We start from the raw sequence: 21709 nt of genomic DNA on the forward strand, positions 1-21709 counted from the left end.
TTACTAGAATAAAATGTTAATATTACAAGAGGAAAATTGAAATAATACTAGAATAAAGCCTTAAAATAAAGAATGTTAATATTTTGAGAATACATTCATAATATCATAAGAATAAATCCATAATATTACGAAAATAAAGTTGTACGAGAATAAAGTTGTAATTTATGACTTTATTCTCATCTAAATTCAGAAGCTCAGGCAAACCAAATTACTTTTGTGGGTAGAGTAGCCAAAAGTTGTGCTCTTGTAGGAGGAGCACGACTACAACATATTTTTACTTAAGAAGTTGTAAAAAGCAGCTTTCCAAGAAAGTAAGAGTGAAAAAGTATTTGATAAAAATTCTATTCAAGTGGCGAGTAAATAACCGTGAAATTTGATTTAATATTTTAAAACAATGTCATCAAACAAAGTATGAAGTTATGTGCAAAATTTGGTATATTATAGACTAAAAGCAAAAAAATACAAATAAACACAAAATAACACATTCAGGCAGAAAAAAGGTCCCTCTGCCAATAACATAACAATTTGGTAATAACTACGCACTACATACGACCTGACTCCTTTTTTAACTTATGGGTTTAAAGGAAAATTCAGAAACCTTTAAATAATTTTGAGTAAAGGTGAATAAATCATAGAACAGAGCGTTCTCATGCTTTAGTTAGACTTCTAACAAAAAAAGTGAAACTGATTTTTGTCATTTCTGCTCTGGAAGTCCCCAAACTCCCACAACAATCAGACACAACCTGCATGAAATGAGGTCAAAATACTCCGTTACACTCTGACCACAGCTGCAGCGTTTATTCAGTGCCAAAAGTGAGAATAGCCAAAATGTGAAAACCTTCTGTACCATAGTCGAAGTTATCATCATTTTAAAAATGTTAAATTAAAGGTGAACCTTTATATTGCACCATAAATACAGCATTTTGTGAATCCTACCACATAGAAAGTGTTAAATGAATCATAAAAAGTGGAACATGTCACCTCTGACCTCGTGACAGCTCAGTTTACGTAGATAGAAACTTTTGCTCATTTTCTTGTTAATCAACAGTAAAACAACTGAAACCTCAGCACAAAATCCATTAATATTACACTACATCAAAAGCAACAAATAATTGAGCTTTAAAATTCAAAATGTGTGAAAACAGCACCAGGCTGTGTTTGTCCAGTCAGTGGTATAATTTTGGTGAGGCCGCAATGACGCTTGTAGCCTTAGTGTGTTTTCACACCTGATAGTTTGGTAGATTCTGTTGGATTTGTGAGCAGAACTGGTACGGTTCGCTTTTACAGTGAACCAAACCCTTCAAAAAACCTGTTCCCTTCCTCGCCTGTGGGGGCGCTGCACCGAGAACTGCTGAAGGAAACAATACAAGATCTCTGAAGAAGACAGTGACCAAAACGTTCTTTTTCACAAAATGTAAACAAAAATGGAATAGCACCAGATTTTAGTGGTTGTAGGACTTCTGTCTTTGGGAAATGATCACAAGACATTTCTCTTGCAAGTGCTAGAATGGCACATATGTTTTGGTCATATTTACCCAGAATGCTCTGCGCTGTGGTCCTCTTCCTGTTTTTGGGGCAGTCTCGGGTCTGCTTGGCGTTCACATATGCACTCAAACTGAGCTAGAGTTCACTTCAAATGAATTTAACATTTAGTTTCTGCCGTATTATCGGTAAATCTTACGACGCCACTGCAGATGAAAAAAAAACAACAGGAAGAGAAAATTCATGGCCAAATTTTTTTTTGAAAATTTCTGAAGAAAACAAAGAAAATTTCTGAGATTGTATTAGTCGATAATTTGCAAGAAAAAATTCAGAAATTTTCAGATTAATAATAAAAATTAAAAAAGAAAAAACATAAAACTTTCTGAGTTTGAAACGTCAAAAATTTGCTAGAAAACCGCCCCAGAAATTCTTAGATTAATCTCAGAAATTTTCTAGGAAAAACATGGAAATTTCTGAGTTTGAAAAGTCAAAAAGATTAGACTTTTTCTAGAAAATTTGTGAGATTAATCTCAAAATTTCTTTTCCAGCTCAGAAAAGAACTCAGAAATTTCCACATTTTTTCTAGAAAATGTGAGATTTTTGCCAAAATTGTTTTTCTTTCTACCATGACCCCAATACAGTGTTGTAGAATGTACTATTTATCTTAAGTAATAAAACAAAAATGTATAAATATATTCCTGTCCAAATATAACATTTTATTGGATCTGTCACATCTGCATTAAATATGCTATTATTTTTTGTAATACTTTAATATATAAACTTAAAACCAAGCCGGCAGCTTCAGGCATTTATCCACCAGCAGCAGAAAGTTGTGAACGTGACTCTCTGAGTGCTCCAGCTGTCTCACTCCGTCCAGCTTTTATTTACTTTAGAGAAATCCAAAGTTCTGATCGGACAGCAAAGCGTCTCATTGAACCCATCTGGTTTTACTCAACACGTGTTGATAGATTGACGAGATTCAGTGACTAACATCACATGTAGAAACATCTGGTCAGCAGGACAACCATATCTGAAGCTCTCCACCAATCATTAAGAAATACTCCCATTGACCTGGAGATTCTTTTTATCATGTTTGGAATTTGATGTATGTCTTTGGTCATAAAACAAGTTAACTATTAACTTTATCCACTCTCATGTTTCCAAACAATATTTCCATAAATGGCTCCTCTAGAAAAATAAAATAAATCTTACTAGAAACCGGTTTGAAATCTGTTTCTGATAAGCACAAGCAGCACCAATGTAAAGTGATTTAATTCCCAGGTTCGGCTGCTGGCGGGAGTTCAGACCTCAGAGGGAGTGATTCAGTCTTGGCAGGGCGTAGCAGCCACACATCACGTACTCCATCTGAGAGCTGAACATATTTTCAGAGTGACCCCATGAATTACAGAGCTGTCAGAGGATGCTAATAAAACTCCTGCAGGAAATGATGCGTGCTGCTGAGTTGTATTTTCAACATAACTGCTTTTTCTGCACATTTATTTTTTGTAAATTTTTTGTTTCTGTGTTCTTTCCAGACATCAGCAGGATACATTCCTGTTTTACACTGCAAAAACAAAATCTTACAGCGTAATTTGGTCTAGTTTGTACTGAATATATCTTAGTTCATTTGAAATAAAACAAAACTAACTTACAAGTAACTTTTCTGCAATATATAAGTGAATAATTGCTTAAAGTTGATATAAAAGTACAGGATATTTAACTTAAAGCATTTTTTCCATGTTACTTTTTCATCAATATTAAGGAATTATTAATTAAAAACAAGCTCCTACATCCTGTTAAAAAGCCACTTTTATGTTAGTTTGTCTTATTTCAAGTGTCCTAAAATATTTGAACTAAAAAGTAGAATGGTAATATTTTGTGTTTTTGCAGTGTACTTACAGAGATACTTTTTTTTTTACATAAACATAGACATAGAGTCTTACTTTACTGATTATTGTCCTTTTAAAAATCAGATTTTGTGATTTATTGGACAAAACGCCTCTTCTTTAAACTCTACTCAGTTTAAGAGGCACACTGTTTCTTGAATTGTTAGATATGGAATAATTAAATCTGTAACTTAAAGTAAAATAAATAAAAATAAAACAAATTATAGCTTCTACATTGAGAAGATTTGAGGTGTTTTAATATCTTACTTCAATGCTTAGGCCTGTCACGATAGCAATGATGGATGATAAATTGTTCCGGAAATTATTGTGATAAACAATAATATTGAGACATTTTAACTTGAAAATGTCTACAGTTCTTTTCAATCAATATTAAGAAATTATGTACTTAAAGTAACCTCATATTTCTTGCTGAAATGTTGCTTTCAAGTTAGTTTTGTCTTATTTCAGGTTTACTAAGTTATTTGCAGTAGAAACTAAACCAAAAATACTTGGTAAGATTTTAATCTGCTCAGTTTTTCCATCTGACTACCAGATTTCCTCAGCCCAACAATAACTGAAAACAAAAATAAGCATGTATTCTTAGAGTTTTTGTAGCTTTAATAAATGACAGAGTATTCCTCTCAGAGGCGGTGGTTGTAGCTGTTCTGCAGTGCGGGTTTCCTGTGGACGCTGCGGCAGTGACCTGCAGTTGAAATCCCAGGACGTTTGACCTCTCTGATCTCATATCCGTTCACCCGAGGTTATATTTGGTAACGATCCCCTTTAACTGTCGCTGTTTTCCCTGACAGATGACTCACCCTCTGATAAACAAAGCTGTAAACACTCCTAAACTCACTGCTGGGGCAAACAGCTCTGACTAGCACAATGAGTCATGTGGTTAAACCTAAAAATAGGAAGAAATGTTACATTACTGCCATATATAAACTTATTTTGGACTTAATGGTTCGGAGATCAAACTTTACATTGATCACTGTAAAAACACAAAATCCAACCAAGCATTTTTGGTTCAGTTTCTAGGTCAAATATCTTAGTGCATTTGAAATAAGAAAAAAACTAACTTACAGGTAACTTTTCAGCAAGAAATATTAGCTTGTTTTATGTAAATAATTATTTAAAATGGGCCAAAAAGAATAGAGTATTGCAAAAACATAAAATTTTACCGAGTATTTTTGGTCTAGTTTCTAAACAGAATATCTTGCTACAGTTAGAATAAGACAAAAATAAGTTATAAGTAACTTTTCAGAAAAACACAGGACTTAGGTTTTACGTAAATACTTATTTAATATTGATGAAAAAGTTTCATTGGTAGATCAATGGAAAAATGAACTGTTGCAAGTGAAATAATTTCCCAGTGGAACTAGTACTTTTTCACCAATATCTATTAATTATTTACTTATATCTTGCTGAAAAACATATTAACTTGTTAGTTTTGTTTATTTGAAATGTGACAAAAAAATTGCACTAGAAACTAGACCAAAAATATTTGGTAAGATTTTTTGCAGTGACATAGATGTTTAGTAGCGCCAATATTGTCTTATTTTACTTTTTTTTTTGGTACACTAAACATTTAATTACCATAATAAATAAACATATAATGATATTTTGTGTTACTGAGTATTTTCTGGTCCAAATATCTTTATTTCTCCTTTAAAAATTATGTGAGCTCATGATACTTCTCTCCTTTTCTAGTCAAAGTAAAGGATCTTACCGACCAGATAATAATCTTTTGTCACAATGTCAGTGCTCACCTTCAACAAAAACTAAAATCCTGAAAGTCCTGATGTACAAAACTGTAAGTAATAAAATTTTCTGCCACAAAACTCGTATTAGACGCGGCATTTATGCTAAATGGCTGATAATTATGGAATAGTGAATAAAAACTATTCTAGAAGTTGATATTTCTTTACATATTTTGTAGCGTTTTCTGTGGCCTTCAGAGTTTAATGCTCTTTGGAAAAGTTTTGGGAATCCCTGAGTTAGACCTTCACAGCTCCACCTCTGGTTTAGACACACTTCTATTAAAACTACTTTAGTGTAACTAGCTGCTAATTTATGTTAAACGTGTAAATTTTAAGCTAACAAAGCTCTGTGTCAGTAATGTGATCTGGAGCAAAACTGCCACAATGTAAACATATTTTGTGGACTAGAATGATAACACTTGTCACATAAATTCTAAAAAACTAATTTCATGTAAAGCAACATTTATTTCTGTGGCCTGTGAATTAAAATCTCAGTTTAAATAAAACCCTGGATGAGATGTTCCATTGTGTTCCTTTATTACCATGTTCACAACGATAACTTAACCAGGAAGCAAAAAAAATATAGCCGACAAAGTACTAAAAATATGAGCTAAAAATAACCCCCGTCACAAACAACACAGATCACCCCCCACCCCGGCCCTCCTCTTCCTCCTGCTCCTCCTCTTCCTCCCACTGGCGTCCGGTGGGTTTATGTGGCGTATCGTTTTGTCCACTGTTTGGCTGTTCGGTCATGTTCGGCTCTGTTGGTCGTGTACTGCGTGGCGATGCTTCCCACCAGTGGATCAGCTGAAAGGAAAAAAATTAAATAAAGTTTTAATTTGACTAAACATGAATGAGAGCTCAGGAAAAGCAGAACCTGTAACTTGCAGGATTCAGCTTGCTTTTGTGGCCGGATAGGAAATAGTGAATTTGATCAGCGTGCATTTTAATAAGATTATTAACTGAGGAGTAAGCCTGTTGCAATAAGCAGTAAATCAAATAATTGCATGATAAATTAAAACAGGCATAATAGTTTACATTTGCATGATTGATTGTTTTTCTCTCTTTCTACCAAAAACTGGAGGATAAAGGTATTCAGTGTGGTGCTTTGGTCTCAGCTAGACATTTTTCTGGAGGCAGAAACTTCAGTATTCATTTTATTTGTCATTTCTATTTTGTTTATTTTGGATTTTTAAAATGTCTTCCAGTACCAGAGTTAAACTTTTGATAGAAATGAAAGTTTGTTCATTGTTGAGAGAGTGAACTTGCATTATTATGGCATTATCTTTGGTCTCAAAACAACATTATCATTTATCACAATAACTCCTGGGACAATTTAGCGTTCAGCTTAAGTTGTTACTGTGACGGGCCAACTGAGACGCAGGAAAACGTTGAACCAAGCAGCTGTGAGCTTAACAGTAAAAATTAGTTTATGCTAATTTAACAGCTTTCACCCAAGACAAAGTACAAATCCAAAAACAATTAATTAATCGAATCCTAAATCAAATCAAAATAAGATCTATAATTTCTATTCTGATGCTTAATATTTGTTTAGAAATAACTCACAATTCATATGATTTATAGTTTCAGTGGTGTGTGTTTTTTGTTCTTTTGGTGTTTTATTTTTTAGTTGGGTTCGGTGGGTGTAGCAGCAGGGTGGCGTTACCTGGGTTGCAGTCTGTGAGCAGGGAGCAGATGGACAGCAGCACCTTGGAGATGGTGAGGGCGGGGCTCCAGTTGTCCTTCAGGATGTCCAGACAGATCACTCCCTGACTGTTGATGTTGCAGTGATAGATCCTGGTGCGAAACGTTACCTGCAGACAAAAAAGAAAAATAAATGCTGCTGTAAAGAAAATATTTAGAAAAATCACTTATTATGCTTCCTTGAACAGGTCAGGATATTTTATGGCCTGTACAAAACATGTTCGTTACACTTGTTGGCATGAAATCATTCTTCAGTAATGAGGGCATCTGAGAGTAAAACTAGATGACCAAAAGTCCTGGAGTTTTACTTGGGTTGCTAGGTAACAGGCTGGGCCTCACTGGGGTTGCTAGGTAACGGGGCAGAGCCTGCTGATTTGTGACGGTTACATAATGAAGGTTTTTGAAACGGCTCAATTTCCAGACATCCAAAAATTATTAACTTTATTTCCAACAAACAGCTGGGTTATGAGCTTTGGCTGTTTTTGGAAGCAGCTGAGACCCAAATGGAAATAGAAAAATAAACATGTAAAATATGAATTTTCCATAATAATGCAGCAATTTGTTAAGGCAACATATCTGCATTAGAAATAATACAAAGTTAAATAAATAAAATTTTGTACATCTCATTTTATTTGAGCAATATTTTACAAAAATGTATTTTTTGCACTTAAAGGCTATCGGTGATTCAATAAAAGGCAGAAATCACCTAAAATTAAATATTTCCCAGATAAATATAAAAGCAGATCTGAAGAGGGTACTAACACTAATGTAATGTAAATGTAATTCATAATTGTATTCAGGTTGCATCAGTTGGCATAAAAACTGATAGATCCTCATGCGAAACGTTACCTGCAGACACAACATTCAATAAGATGGAGGAAATAATTCACGTTTCTCCATCATCCAATCTAAAACGGACATTTTTTATGTCTGTAAATTATATTTGAAATTCACTCAGAGTAGAGAAACACTTGAGGCTGGAAGACCTTCACTCCGCTCTGGAAGGCCCTCTAGTGGCTACAGAGAGGTACTTCACATACAGTCATTCTCCTAAAATAATAAATGAGGTTTAAACTCCACCATAAACACAGGTGATTCATCCACAGTAAAAATTTTTTTATATATATATATATATATATATATATATATATATATATATATTGCTGTTTATATTTATTCATTTATGAGGCTTCTTACATCCATATTTTGTAACATAAACATGCAAATATGAGCTGATATGACAATAAAAGTCCTTGAAATCCTTGATATAGAAAATACTAACAGGTTTTGTATTACAAATAAAATATACTATTATTAACTAAGAACAGTAATTTACTGGATGATGCTACTAACGAACCAGTTTCATAAGTTTATGTTTCTACCCGCTCCTTTGAACATGTAAATAAACTTTACTGTTCTTCTTTTGCTTATACAACATTTCCTTTTATTACGCTACGTTCAATAAAACAAAACTTCTAAACATTTCATTCATACATTACAAATTACAAATGTTAAATAAATCAGCGTCAGTTTCATTTATAAAAGGCAACAACTATATTTTTCTTATTTAAATCATTCCTTTATTACACTAATACAAATTTCTGTTGCCATAGCAACATTAACGTGCCAAAAATTGTTTCTTAAAGCACAAGAATCGATACTTCAACCACCATAAGCACACAAAAACAGATAATCTGCCCAAAAAGTAATAATATTTAGGAAAAACCATACCAAACAACTTGTTTCTATGAAGCTCAAACACTTTACTTTGTAAAGATTAAATGTTTCCCCCCCCCCATTTGGGAATTTAAGATAAATGTTTATTGCAGGTTGAGCAAACCATTAGTCAAAGAAGAGTTTCCAGGTCTGTTAAAAATCATTTAGTTTAATTTCAAACAGTAAAGAACATATTTCCCCCTAATTTCCAATTCTTGTGTTTTGTTTACAAAAAGTGCAGTTTAGTTTTGTGATTTTTTATTAAAACACACTGAAACAAAACAAAAGCTGCCTCTTGTCAGCCTTTCTATATTCAAAAGAAGTTTTTAAACCTAAAAATGTAATTTTTCCAAAACAAAAATCAAACTATTTTCAGGTTTGCTGTTTGGAGTCGAATAAAAACTCAAACTTCAAACAAAGATCAGATTACTGCTGCCAGATTATTCCTGATACATATTTTTATTTAAATCCTTCAGGGTTTAAATAAAAGGGAAAAGCAGATGTCACTTAACTCTGTTATCTATTAAATGGGAAGTATTATATCTCAGATTACACTTTGAAGCGTAAATAAACCATGATTAGCATTGGAATTGTTTTTAAACACAAAGCTGCAGGAAGTGAGTCTCTTGTAAATGATAATCTGGCTCCACTGTGACATTCTGTAGTCCAGTTTAGGAAATCTTTATCTTGATTTAAATAAAAACAGAAATACGTTGAACGGATGTGAAGCTGCTTATTGGTGATGCAGAAGCAGAATGAAGTGAGCGCTTTAAGTGCAGAGATAAGCTACGCAGGAAATGTGGTTTAGCTGTGAAAGTAACTGGGTTAAGAGGACACCCACCAGTCTGATGGAAAAAGATTTTAACACTGGGATTAATAAAGACTGTAATCTGGGATTAAAGAGAAGGAACAACAAAAAACAAGATGGAAGAGGACAGTTTCTGACAACTACTGCTGACGGTTTGAGCAAGATGTCAACAATTAGATTACTAACATCACTACAGGTGTTGTTTGTGAGCATAAAGTTTAACAGGTTATAAAAAAATGTATTTTATTGTAGGGCTGAAATGAACAATCAAGTTAATTGTGATTAAGGGATTATTAAAATAATTAACTTGAGTGCTGTGCTGTTACAGTTTAGGAAACAAAATGTTTATTTTCTTATTGAAAAAATGAACTGAATTATTTATTTGCATGTCTAATATTGCATAAAATAAGCTTAAGTTGTTAAATAAGAAATCTGCAGAATGTGACAATTATTTTTTTTTATCAGAATAATATTTTTTTCTGGATTATTTACGTTTTATTTTTCTCTGAAAGTAAAAGTGACTCGTGGCCAAATATTTTGTGGTTAAACTGAGAGTTAAAGTTAATAAAACAGAAAAAAATTACCGCTATGTTTTTTGGCATTCAGCAAATAAAAATAAGATAAAACAAGAAAAGTTTAGTCTGAATAAAACTATTTTTTGGTTTTATGAAAATTTCTAGTTTCAACCGTAAATAATGTTTCCCAAATTTAGGCTTTTAATCAAACGTTAGATTGCACTTTGTTACAAAACAGTTTGGATATCAAGCACTTTCAAGGACTTTATGCAGAAATCAAGCACTTTCCAAACTTTGGACTTGAATTTCAAGAATTTTCAAGGATTTGAAGTACCTGTAGGAACCCAAGGTTTAACAGCCTTGTGGTTGGGCGCTGGGTCAGTCAGTCATCCAGCGGCCTGTTGTGTTTTTGAGTTAACATTTTTTAAAAGTTGACAGGAAATTTGAAAATACCACTTGATAATTATGTGTTACTGGGGAAAGACTGGGGAGATTAATACCTGAACACCAACTATAAAGCCTTAAAAAATGCAAACATTTTAAAATGAGTTAAAAATATAAGCAATGCTAAGACACAAATAAAGTCTGGTGGCCCGCCAGGCTTATAATACACTGCGGGAAACCCTGGGACCTCATAGGAATGTTTTCTACCCCATTTTTAGATGGACAAAAAAGTAAAGTTTTTATTAAACTGAATAGATAATTCAGTTTTTTATCTCCATATTGTCTGACTGTATCTAGGGGTCGTACAGTCGGTGTTCGCTTTCTCGTGCGTCACGTTTTGGCTCAAAGCTTTATCAGTTTAGACCCATTTTCTCCACCTCAGTGTTTGACAAACTTTTATCAGGAGTCATGAAAGGAGCTGCTGCTTAAGAGGGAGAAGTCCAGAAACGATCACTGACTGCCTTAAACTGGATTTCATGCTTTAAATGTAGAAGTCAATGAGTTTTAAATGCATTATTAAAAAGCTGCTGTGTCTGCTGACATTGCACCAAAGCAAAATACATTATTTAGATGGGAAAACTAGAAGACGTTAATGGTTTAATGTAATCTATGCATATAAATGTCAGACGTGTAACTGAAGTGATAAATGTTTTTTAAATAAAAAAAAAACCCTACAGGAATCTAAACAGATGTAAACGGCCCTGATGCTAAGGGCCAGATTTTGAGATGAAACACTTTCTTTCTGTTTGTAAAACGTTGTCTGATGATCAGATAGTGGAAACACATCCTCAGATTAGCAAAACACCACACGCAAACTGAAAGTAGCTAATTGGACGACGTAAAATTCAGGGCAACCGCAATGCATAGAAAACAAGCCTGTTTATATGCATGTGTTGGTTGTTATTAATGTATGCAGAGTTTATGCTCCCAATTCCTAATGATATTCATATGTTTGATGGGTTTGTCAGCAGGTTTTGTAGCTGCAGAGCTCAGGCGCGGTTAAAGATCAGAAAGTCATGAAGTGACTTTAAAACGAGACATTAAAAAGCTCTGTAGAGTTGGGATGTCTTTGTTTTTTTCATGAAGGTTTTGCCATCCTTAAATATGTTCTCATATAGTCTTGAAATTGTGTATATTTAGGACATTTTTAAAGTGATTAACAATGTATCAGCTTTACCAAAACGTGCTGGAGTTCTACCTGAGTTGCTAGGTAACGGGGCTGGGCTCTGCTGGGGTTGCTAGGTAACGGCACAGTGCTTGAATATGACTTAACAATCAGGAGGCTCATTTTCCCCTGACGCCTAAAAACATGAACTTTCTGCCAAAAAACGGCTGGGTGTTTTTTTAATTTTCTTTTTTAAGCGCTTGAGTTTTAGTTAGAAGAAGTTGAGACCTAAATGGAAACATAAAAGATGCAAAATGTGAACTTTGCATCAATAGGTTCTGTTTAAATTGTTTAGATTAACCTGTAGACACTATAACAAACTGGTTAATGCAAGGATTTAGTCATGTAATGGAAACAGAGCAGACTATAACAATAGGCATCGAATTTCTTAAAATTTCAGCATTTAAATTTATAACGTTTTAAGATTTAAAAATAGGACCCATAAGAACTACAAATAAAACAGTTGAAGAGTTAACTTGCTATTTTTTTGTAAACACGTTGACAAAACTATATTTAAATGCTGAAGTAAATATTTTCTGAATGTGTCATGTGATTTTAAGCACCGTTACTGTAAAAAGTAAAATTCATAACAGTCCCTGACAGTTTTAGCGACATGCTAAAATCCTTCTTTCCACGAAATGAATTGACATATATGCTGCTAAATGTAATTTAGAAACTACTATTGAGAATTTGGTTATTTTGAGGCCATGCAGACTGAACAGGGGAAAGTAACACAGCTACAAAACAGGAATGGCAACAGAAAGTGAGTCATGCAGGAAGTGCACTTTTCAAACAAACATAACCACACAGTTTCACCTTATCTGAGAACCGTCTGCAACAAATCTGCACAGCAGTGTTTAAAGATGCAATTTTGTCGACACTGTACCTATTTTTGGATACCTTGTATCAAACTTTTCTTGCTTTTGAGTTAATTTGTTTTTTAAAATGCCTTAAATAATCAGCTTATTACAGAGGATTTCACTCTGGAGTTGTTTTATTTGAAAGGTTTTTATCAGTTTTCATGCACTGCAGCCTCTAACTGTCGTTCTGTCAGCGGCGGACGATTAGCTGCTGTTTGTACCTTTGGGGGTTTGAATGGGTAGTCAGGTGTGAAGGCGATGTCCAGGAAGAAGACTCCTCCCTCGTACACGGAGCCCGGTGGTCCCAGGATGGTTGACCTCCACTCGTAGATGTTGTCTCCTTTTGGACCAGCACTGCAGTAACAGAGACGATCAGAACCATTATTCAGATAATCTTCAAATTGCACTTTGGTTTCCATCTGTTAACGCTGGTATTTATCAACTAGATTGATAAATGAACATGATCATTCTGTTTAAATTAGGGATGCAACTAACTATTATCTTCGTAAATCGATTATTCTGATGATTAATCGGATAAAAACTGACACATTCTGTAGATTTTTCATCTGAGGCTTTTTTATACAATTAAAATACATTATAAACAAATAATTAAATTCCCTTTTTAAATAAGAAACACATTATGTTGCCTTTAGTGCATGCTTGATTATTTCTAGCAAAGATTGCATCTGAAGTTAAAGTAATATTTAACATCAACATGAGTATAACATTATTTACAAAATGTTTCATCTTTAATGCTAAATGTGTATATTTTTGTAAAGTTTTGGTGTAATTACTGCTTTGAGTATGTTCTTCTTTTAGCAAATGGCCATTTTTTAAATCTTTGCACTCCAGTTAACAATTAAACATTTACTAAATTAGTTGGCAATTATTTAAAAAATCCATTAATCGTGATTAATCATTTCAGCCCTAATTTAAATTAGTAGAAAAAATTACACCTGCAGAAACAAAGAAATATGCAATGGAGTAGGATTATTTTATAGATTTTCTTTAGGCAATATATATAAAATGTTGATTGATGATTGCACAAATCCATTCATTTTGACATGGAAGAACTGACTTATTGATATTTGGTTTAAATGTAATCTATTAAATGTTAAACTGGTTTGCCATACAAAGTGACCCATCTAAGTGTGTAACAGTTTAAAACTGTTAACTAGTGAAACCAGTAACTAACTCACACCTGGTTCAAGCATGTGTGTATCAGCAGAAATGATGCTTTTGTGTTAATAAAGTATTTACACTTGATTTGATTAATAAAAAGATAAGATATTGATTATTTTAGTAATCGATTATCTATTAGTTTTTCTAAATTGGATTTTTAAAAAAATAGCATTTTCATTTAACCATTGAAACTTATTTTAGACATTACAAATACACATACAAAAAAATTGAATAATAAAACAGATTTCTTTTAATCTATGCTTGATCATCTGCAGCAAAAGATGCTTCTAACATCAACATGTGAAAAGCTAAGTCCTTTCTGCTCGACTTATCAATACAGTGTTGATTAATTTGGATTAAACCGATTAGTAATTGGATGGAAAGATTGTTAATGGGAGATTTATTTGTGCAGAATTTGAACCAAGTGAAGCTAAAAATGCCACTTGATGAATTCTGGGTAGAAAATATTTACAGACAAAGAAAATGTTTCATCTTAAATACAAAAAGTTTAAATTTTTTTATACAGTTTTGGCTTAATTACCGCTTTAAGGGTGTTGTTCTTTATAAATTAGTTGACGATTATTTCAATAATCAATTCATAATGATTAATCTGATAAATCATTTCAGCGCTAATACAGAATTTATAGAAAATGTGACCATAAATGACTAATTTGATCTGGCACCGTTTAGAAAATAAGGTGAATAATTTAGAAAAAAATGTAACAAGGAGACAAAAATATAAAAATATGTGAATCTAACATTCAAAAGCTGTTGAAACCAATAAATTCATAATAATTTTGTATTTTTACTGCTACATGAAGAACTATAAATGTCACCTTTCATTTAATATCTCCCTGATCAGTAATTAAACGTAAGAAATAATTTACTTTTTCCATTGTATGTGTCCTTTAAATAAAAAGGAATATGGATGTTCGTATCCCCACAGAGCTTTATTCATGGATGCTGAAGTTCAAAGTAAGTCCTGTGTTCTGGGTTTAGTGATCCTTAATAATCTGTATTGATCTTTTCCTCTTCAAAGCAGCTGAACATGTAGTTCTGATCGCAGCGATGGGGAGAGAGGGAGGGATCTTTACAATCAGACATATTGATTTCCTCGTTTTTGATCATGTTGACATCGACCTCTGGCTGTTTTCTAATTAACAATGTCTGGAAATTTCAACACGCAACTCTTTCAAATACACAGTTGAAGCCAGAGGTCAAGTACAGTTATCTTATTTGGATTAAGATTATTCATTATACTGCATGTAAAAACCGATAGATCGCTTTAGGTGGAGATGATGCCAAATTGCTTATATTTAATATGATTTTATCCATCATTACAACATTTTTTCACACTAATAATGAATTAATTTGATGTTCGTTGTCTCAGATGCACCAAATAAAGAACAAAAAAACATACAAAAAAAGAAGATACTTTGAGAAAACGTTTAATCATACACAAATTAAGTTTAAAGAAAACAATTACAATTTTAAAATTTATGGATTCAACAGTAATTTATCTATTTGCAGTATTTTCTCCCTCAAATATACACAGTTTAATTTAAACTGTTTACTTGAAAATCTATTGGTAGAAATAAATGTAACTTGAAATTGGCGCAAGATGGATAAATGTAAATCTGAAAATGTCAAACTTTTACAACCAAAACTTTACAATTAATTAAATCTTTAATGATTTCATTATATTTATAATGAGTACTTTATATTTGAAATTTTCTTGCAGTTCAATCACATTTCTAACAAAGTTTAGGAATTTAAGTAGATGGATGTGTGAGGATGAGTTACAAATAATTCAGACTCATTTGGTATGTATTAGTAAACAACTGAAAACAAAAAGAAGAAGAAACGTACCTGCAGTTTGGTGGAGGGTCCAGTGTAATGTCAGCCAGCTCTTTCTGAATCCTGCACACAGAAGAAATAAAAATAACTTCAGACACCCAGCAGATTTACCATGAAGCAGTGACACAAACGTTGCTCTGCAAACTTTGCTCTTTAGTTGCACTGATTCAGTTACTACAAAGAAACAAACATAAACTTACTATCACTGTGTTTTTGCACTGAATTATCAACCATCTTTGTTTGGTTACATCCTCAGCACTGATTGCCTTGTGAAACCAGTAGCTGCTTTCTAAATATGAGGAAGAAATCACTGTCCTCTGGTGTCAGGAATTGCTGCCTCCGGTGAAAAGTGTCGAGCCACTATTCGTTTGCATCAAAATGGCTTCACATGCAGGAAGCTGCTGCTAAAAACGCCGCAGCGGAAAGAAGACGTTCTGGTTCATCAACAACTTCAAGAGGAAAAGTTCAGCAAGATGAAGACTTAAAGATGTTCAAAAGAAACCAGTAGAATCCTGATCATAAATTAATGGGTTATTAGACTAAAATTAGTTCCAGTCGATTAACTAATAATGTCCGCTTAGACCTTTTTTTTAATGTTGCAGTTTGGCCGCCACCCAGCAGAGCGCGCTGCTGGTCATCTGTAACCGGAGCAGTTCGTAGAGAAACAAAGATGGCAGCAGAGCCAGGACGGTAAAGAACGGTCCAAAAAGAGTTCTGTGTGGGATTCAAAATGCACTTTATGCGGTTCTGTTTTGAAATAAAACACTCAGACTCCTTAAGTTTCACTTTAATAGCGCTTCATTCAGCCGAGCTTCGTGGCGGAGCAGCTTCAACGTCTCATACAAAATCAGACATGCTAGAAGGCAAAGATAATGTCCGAAAAGCGGAGGGAATAGAAGCAGAAAAAAAAAAACATCCGCCAATCAACCGCCATTAAGGATGGCGGTAACGTTTAACTTTCCTTCAAGAGCAACTACAAATGGTAATGCTATATTGTCACCTTACTAAAATGACAGCAGTACTTTTGCCAAATGCGTTTTTTTTGTGCCAAAATCACTTTTGTGAAAAAAGTGTTTTGTTTTTTTTTTGCGGTCTTCCTTCTGAACATCTGGAATCCTGATTCAATCCATGTGCGCCGTTGCTTTTCCACAGAGAAATCTGATTTCCTCCCAGTTCTGCTCTTCAAACACCACCAAGAATAAAGCCAGGAATCAGATATGGATCCAGAAACAACCTGGTGATGATTTCTCATGAATCTAAAACTTAAAATAAGCTGTCATGACAATCAGAACGTACAAAAATGGGAAAAATCCCCAGATTTTAGCGCCAATGAGAACCTGTGTTCAGGTTGAAGAAGGTTGAAGAAGAAACTAAAGCCAACAAACGGATCAACTCCAGGACGACAAGAACAGAAGTTGTTATCCAGATTGTTGGAAGAAAAAGTAAAGAGTAAGGCCAAGGCTTTGTGAACAGAACACAGATGCATTTGGACCAGAGCGGAGACACGCCTGCAGTGCTGCTGGAGGACGGCTGCGAGTCGTCGGTGCCGATGTTGGAGCCTGTCTAAGGACTACCATATACTTCATGGTAGAAAAAAAAACTAAACACTGAAGCCACAAAATACAACTGTGTTAAGCATACACTGAACACTTCAATAATCAGAAGCAAAACAGTAAAAAGCTCTTTGTGCAAAAAGAAACAAAAACCATAAGTGATCAGTCTTAAGTTTTCTATCTGAAAAGGAAGCTTCTGCGTTTCCTTTAAAAACACAACAGATCTCACATTGCAAAAACACAAAATATTACCAAGTATTTTTGTCTAGTTTCTTGGAAATATTTTAGTACACTTAAAATAAGACAAACTTAGCTCATGAGTAACTTTTCAGCAATATATAGGAGCTTCTTTAGAGTCAATAATTCCTTAAATGAATAAAAGTACTGGTTCTACTGGTAGATTATTTCACTTAATACATGGGAAAAATGTCTTGTTATAAGTGAAATAATCTGCCAATGAAACATGTACTTTTTCACCAATTTTAATTATTTACTTAAAACAACTTCTATCTTGCTGGAAAGTTACTTGGAAGTCAGTACACTTAAAATAAGACAAAACTAAGATTTTCACTAGAAACTAAATCAGAAATACTTGCTAAGATGTTGTGTTTTTGCAGTGTATGACTGACATACCTCTACTGAAGCCACTGTTTATGCAAAAATTAATCTGTCTATCATATTTTCCAAATATATGACAACTTTATTGCAGGGTGGAAGTGCAATAAAACTCTCTCACTCTTTTCTAATTTACTCAGGATAAATCAGATTTTACAACTTCTGTGATGTCTGCAACATTAACGTCTCAGATTTATACCCAACATGATTGGGTTGGATTAGAAATATCCTTCAGAATGAGCGACTTTACGACGCTGTTGTGCCATTTGAACCTTTTGGCGCTGGTGGAAAGCAGCTTGGAGGTCTTGCTCATGCTGGCTTTGCTCTCCCGTTTCTTCTTTCCCTGCAGGTCCCGATGTCTGCTTTGGCTGGAGGAAGGCGGCGATGAGGAAGAGCTGGTGCTGGCTCGGGAATCCTCATCCGACATTCCGGTTTGGATTGGAGAAGAGGCGCAACCTGAGAATAAAAAAAAAAAGGCAGGAAGTAAGCCAGGGTAAACGTTTCACCACATGTGGGAAATTTGTTGTTGTTCATTTGTACCAGAAAATCTTAATCTTTCCATTAATATATGTGCTTCCATCACTTTTAACATGTGAAATGAAAGTTCATAACATCTGGAAAATATTAGCCAATAACAGCGTTTGGAGCACTTTTCAAGCCAAGTTTTCAAACTTTTCCAGGACCACACTTTGGAGATAAGAACAATACAAATGTACTTAAAAACACACTTTCAATTCATGATTATACAACATCATTTATTACTGTTATCAATCATGTATTTTGATAGTATTACAAAGGGAGAAAGTGAAATGAAATATAGCTAAATTGTATGTTTTTAATGTCTCACACATACCCTAGCACAGGCGTCAAACTCCAGTCCTCAAGGGCCGCTGTCCTGCAGTTCTTAGATGTGCCAGAGGTACGAAACACTGGAATGAAATGGCTTAATTACCTCCTTCTTGTGTAGATCAGTTCTCCAGAGTCTTGCTAATGACCTAATTATTCTACTCAGGTGTGGTGCAGCAGAGGCACATCTAAATATTGCAGGACAGCGGCCCTCGAGGACTGGAGTTTCACACCCCTGCCCAGAGGTTCGAGAACAAAACACTAATTTAACAAACTAAATCCCTCAATTTCAATAAAGTTGTTGAATATATAAAATATGAGAAACCTTTTATTTCAGTTGCACAGATCAACAAGTCATTGAGCCATTAGGAATAATAAGTATTCATTACATTGAAACAATCCAAAAACATCTTAAAGTAAATTACCTTCCTGCTCAAACACAAGGAAAGTTACAAAAACAGAATGCATTTAATGAATATAAATAATTTGGGATATTATAACCGATACAAAATAATAAAAGTTTAGTCTGATTTAACTTCACAGTGAGAGAAAAAATGTGTATCTGATGAGGTGTATGAAAATATCTGATTCCAACTGTAAACATTTTCCAAAATTTGACTAGATTTGCACTTTATCACAAAACTGTTCAGTTTAAAAATCTAGCACTTTCAATGACTTTCTACTTTCCAAACCCAATTTCCAAGGATTTCAAGCACCAGTATCAACCCTTCAACAACTGTTGCATGCCAGTTTTTTTTACCATATAAATATTACACAAACTGACGATACACATTGTGCAGTTGGATCCACTTTGACGTTAAAAACGACAATAATCTGCGTCTGTGAGCTGTTACTGCGCCGACAGTAAACGTCTGAAACACATTAAGGTCTGACAGCCGTCTGTCAATCAAACACCAGATCTGCAGACACAGAAAAAAAGCTGCTGCAGCTGCAGCTGCATCACCTTCCACCTCAACGGACAGCCAAAGGTAGCTTGCTTTTAAGATTACCTTTTGTAAATAGATATTAATATCAGACCTGATGCCATTTTTGTCCTACGTTTCTTATATCTGAATGTTTTGTTTGGATTGAAAGACTCTTACATTTAATTATTTTCCAAAAATGTTTTATTCTACTCAATATTTTTAATTATTTGATTAAATGTGACATTTTATCTCTCATTGGACTTAGAGGAGTAGAATAAAAGGTGAGTAGAATTGAAAACTTGTTAATTGAAAAAGACGCCACTGGCTACACTTCAATGTCATAAATTAATGACTTTGACCCGAAATGTGTGAATGTTTTTGGTGGCAAGTGAGAGAAAATATTCAATATGCTATATAAATGTCAATGTCATCAATAGAAAGTAAACTTTGTCTAATTTCCAGAATATTTTAATGTTTTTTCTAACATGCAAATCACTTTTTCCTACTTTTTGCCCTGACAATGCAACATTTTCAGTCACTTGGTGTTGATTTTTATTCTTTTCATAGAAAGTACCCCCAGTTCAGGGTGGAGCTATAGCTGCCAATAACTCTATTCTTTGTCATGGAAAGTACTCATAGTGTCAGTGTTAAGGTCACCTTTTCCTGGACAAATATAATGGAAAATTTCATAATATGCTCCCACCCAGACACTTGTTAAAGTAATTTCTTCAATGACAATAAAGCTTTTAATGTTACTGTTATCATAAATTATTTTTCTTTTTCATAGAAAGCAATCTTGGGTCAGTGAACGGGAAAAAGAGAAAATATAAATACCTCTTCCTGCTCTTTATTCTGGAAAATACTTTAACCAAATTCCATATATTTTTACCCCCACCTTACTTTACAAAACTCACTGAAAAATTATACAACCTATTCTGTTTTTAAGTGAATATGGATGACGTGTTGATTTCAGCTCCATTAATAAAGTGAATTGATCTAAAGGGGCTACAGGTGTTTGACTGCATTCAATTGAATTTAGTGCAACTAATTATGCGGTCAAAGCGATGCGCTGAGAAGTATCCAGAAGATTTCATACCCATCTTCAAAACTTCTTGAGTGCGGTGGTTTCTCTCTCTCTCGCGAGATTTGTTAACAAAATTAGCCTCTGCGGTTTTTTAAACGTTAGGTAACGTCCTCCGTTACGGTTGACGAAGTAGCCGAAGAGCTAGCTTCAAGATTCATAAAGTAACCCCCTTAACACAACTGAATCCTCGGCGTATATAATCGGTATTTAATTGGTGTTAAGTGTAAATAACTGCTGGTTTACCTTCACTTTCTTCATTAGCGGTTATTAATGCTAACACCCCCTTCAAGAAAACAGCTTACTCTACTCAAACTGGTAGCAAAGACTTAAAAAACTGGACTTCTGAGGTGACACATATATAATATAAATACTAACTTTGCCTCACTTTGTCGCAAAGTTCATAGAAATATAATTTAATTCGCAAAATATTTAAAACCAAACAATATTCGTTCCAGGAAATATACGAGATCGGTTCCACTCTCCAGCACGTAGCCGTAGCCCTTCCCCCGTGCGGCAGACTCGTTTTGTTTGTCTCATTTCTTGGTTGTTTGCGCAGCTGACCGTGACATCAACCGAAAACAAAAACAACCAGCAGATCGCCCAAAGAAACCAACACGGAATGCCTGGATGTACACGCCAAACACACCGTCGGTGTAGTAAACAAAACTTACCCAGTCTTATTGTGTCTGGACCTCCGCCACAGTCGAGGCTGGCTGCTGCCTGTCGCCCTGTGCGGAACGGAAGTAGCCTCCCGCGGCTGCAGTAGGCAGTGCTGCACCGGTCCTACCGTGGAATCGGCCCAGCCTACTGCGCTGTTACAAGGTTCACATTGAGCACATCTAATTTAATTGAATTAAACCTCCCCGGGGTCGTTAACACGTTGACCTCATGACGCAATGTCAGCATTTTAGAGAGCGAAGTCAAGTTGAATAGTCTCAATGAATCAATGTCATATTAATGTGGAAACATTCCAAATTCAAAAATACGTTATTTATCAAAAATGGGCATTAAATGTTGTGACTGGTTCATCCAATTAGCTACCAAGAGTCACTGGAGATGGAGATGCTGTGGGCAGGAAGGATCTGCGGTAGCAGTCAGTCTTGCAGTGAATCTGAAGAGACCTCTGACTGAAGACTTTGACAGTCTTCTATCCTGAATGACACCATCGGTTGTATGAAACCTCCTTTTCAACTCCTCTGGGATTTGGGGTCGTAGTTCATTTAAAATTTGAGCTTTTCAGATGTTAATCAGCTGCTCCCTGTAGTAAAAACAATACACTGTTGCCATAGTAATACATCATGACTAC

The 21709-nt window shown here is 34.4% G+C and overlaps 1 protein-coding gene and 1 long non-coding RNA gene across 4 annotated transcripts; one reads left to right on the plus strand and one right to left on the minus strand.

Moving 5' to 3' along the window:
- The first annotated feature begins 1293 nt into the window (after window positions 1–1293).
- Window positions 1294–20517, plus strand: LOC116717751 (uncharacterized). Its single transcript, XR_004338799.1, has 3 exons — window positions 1294–1386; window positions 12332–12335; window positions 20506–20517. It is a non-coding gene; the product is annotated as an uncharacterized LOC116717751 (long non-coding RNA).
- LOC116717750 (ubiquitin-conjugating enzyme E2 E1-like) lies at window positions 5642–21266 on the minus strand. 3 transcript variants are annotated; one of them, XM_032559340.1, is made up of 7 exons: window positions 21075–21171; window positions 18401–18476; window positions 17820–18003; window positions 15392–15442; window positions 12562–12694; window positions 6795–6942; window positions 5642–5935 (listed from the first exon to the last, which is right to left on the minus strand). In XM_032559340.1, the coding sequence occupies exons 3-7, from the start codon at window positions 17972–17974 to the stop codon at window positions 5838–5840; spliced, it is 585 nt and encodes a 194-aa protein (XP_032415231.1). In that variant the 5' UTR covers window positions 17975–18003; window positions 18401–18476; window positions 21075–21171; the 3' UTR covers window positions 5642–5837. The 3 variants fall into 3 exon arrangements, with proteins under 3 accessions (XP_032415231.1, XP_032415230.1, XP_032415233.1); XM_032559339.1 differs by lacking the exon at window positions 18401–18476 and having other exon boundaries at window positions 21075–21265; XM_032559342.1 differs by lacking the exons at window positions 5642–5935; window positions 6795–6942; window positions 18401–18476 and adding an exon at window positions 7520–7681 and having other exon boundaries at window positions 21075–21266.
- Between the last annotated feature and the right edge of the window lie 443 nt (window positions 21267–21709).

Source organism: Xiphophorus hellerii, chromosome 3 (assembly GCF_003331165.1).
Source record: "Xiphophorus hellerii strain 12219 chromosome 3, Xiphophorus_hellerii-4.1, whole genome shotgun sequence".
NCBI lineage: Eukaryota > Metazoa > Chordata > Actinopteri > Cyprinodontiformes > Poeciliidae > Xiphophorus > Xiphophorus hellerii.

Coding starts and splice junctions, on each gene's coding strand:
- LOC116717750 (XM_032559339.1), bottom strand. CDS start 17,974: ATGTCGGATGAGGATTCCCGAGCCAGCACCAGCTCTTCCTCATCGCCG. Junction 6,943..12,561: donor ACCCATTCAAACCCCCAAAG/GTACAAACAGCA, acceptor TTTTGTCTGCAG/GTAACGTTTCGCACCAGGAT. Junction 5,936..6,794: donor GCTCACAGACTGCAACCCAG/GTAACGCCACCC, acceptor TTTTCCTTTCAG/CTGATCCACTGGTGGGAAGC.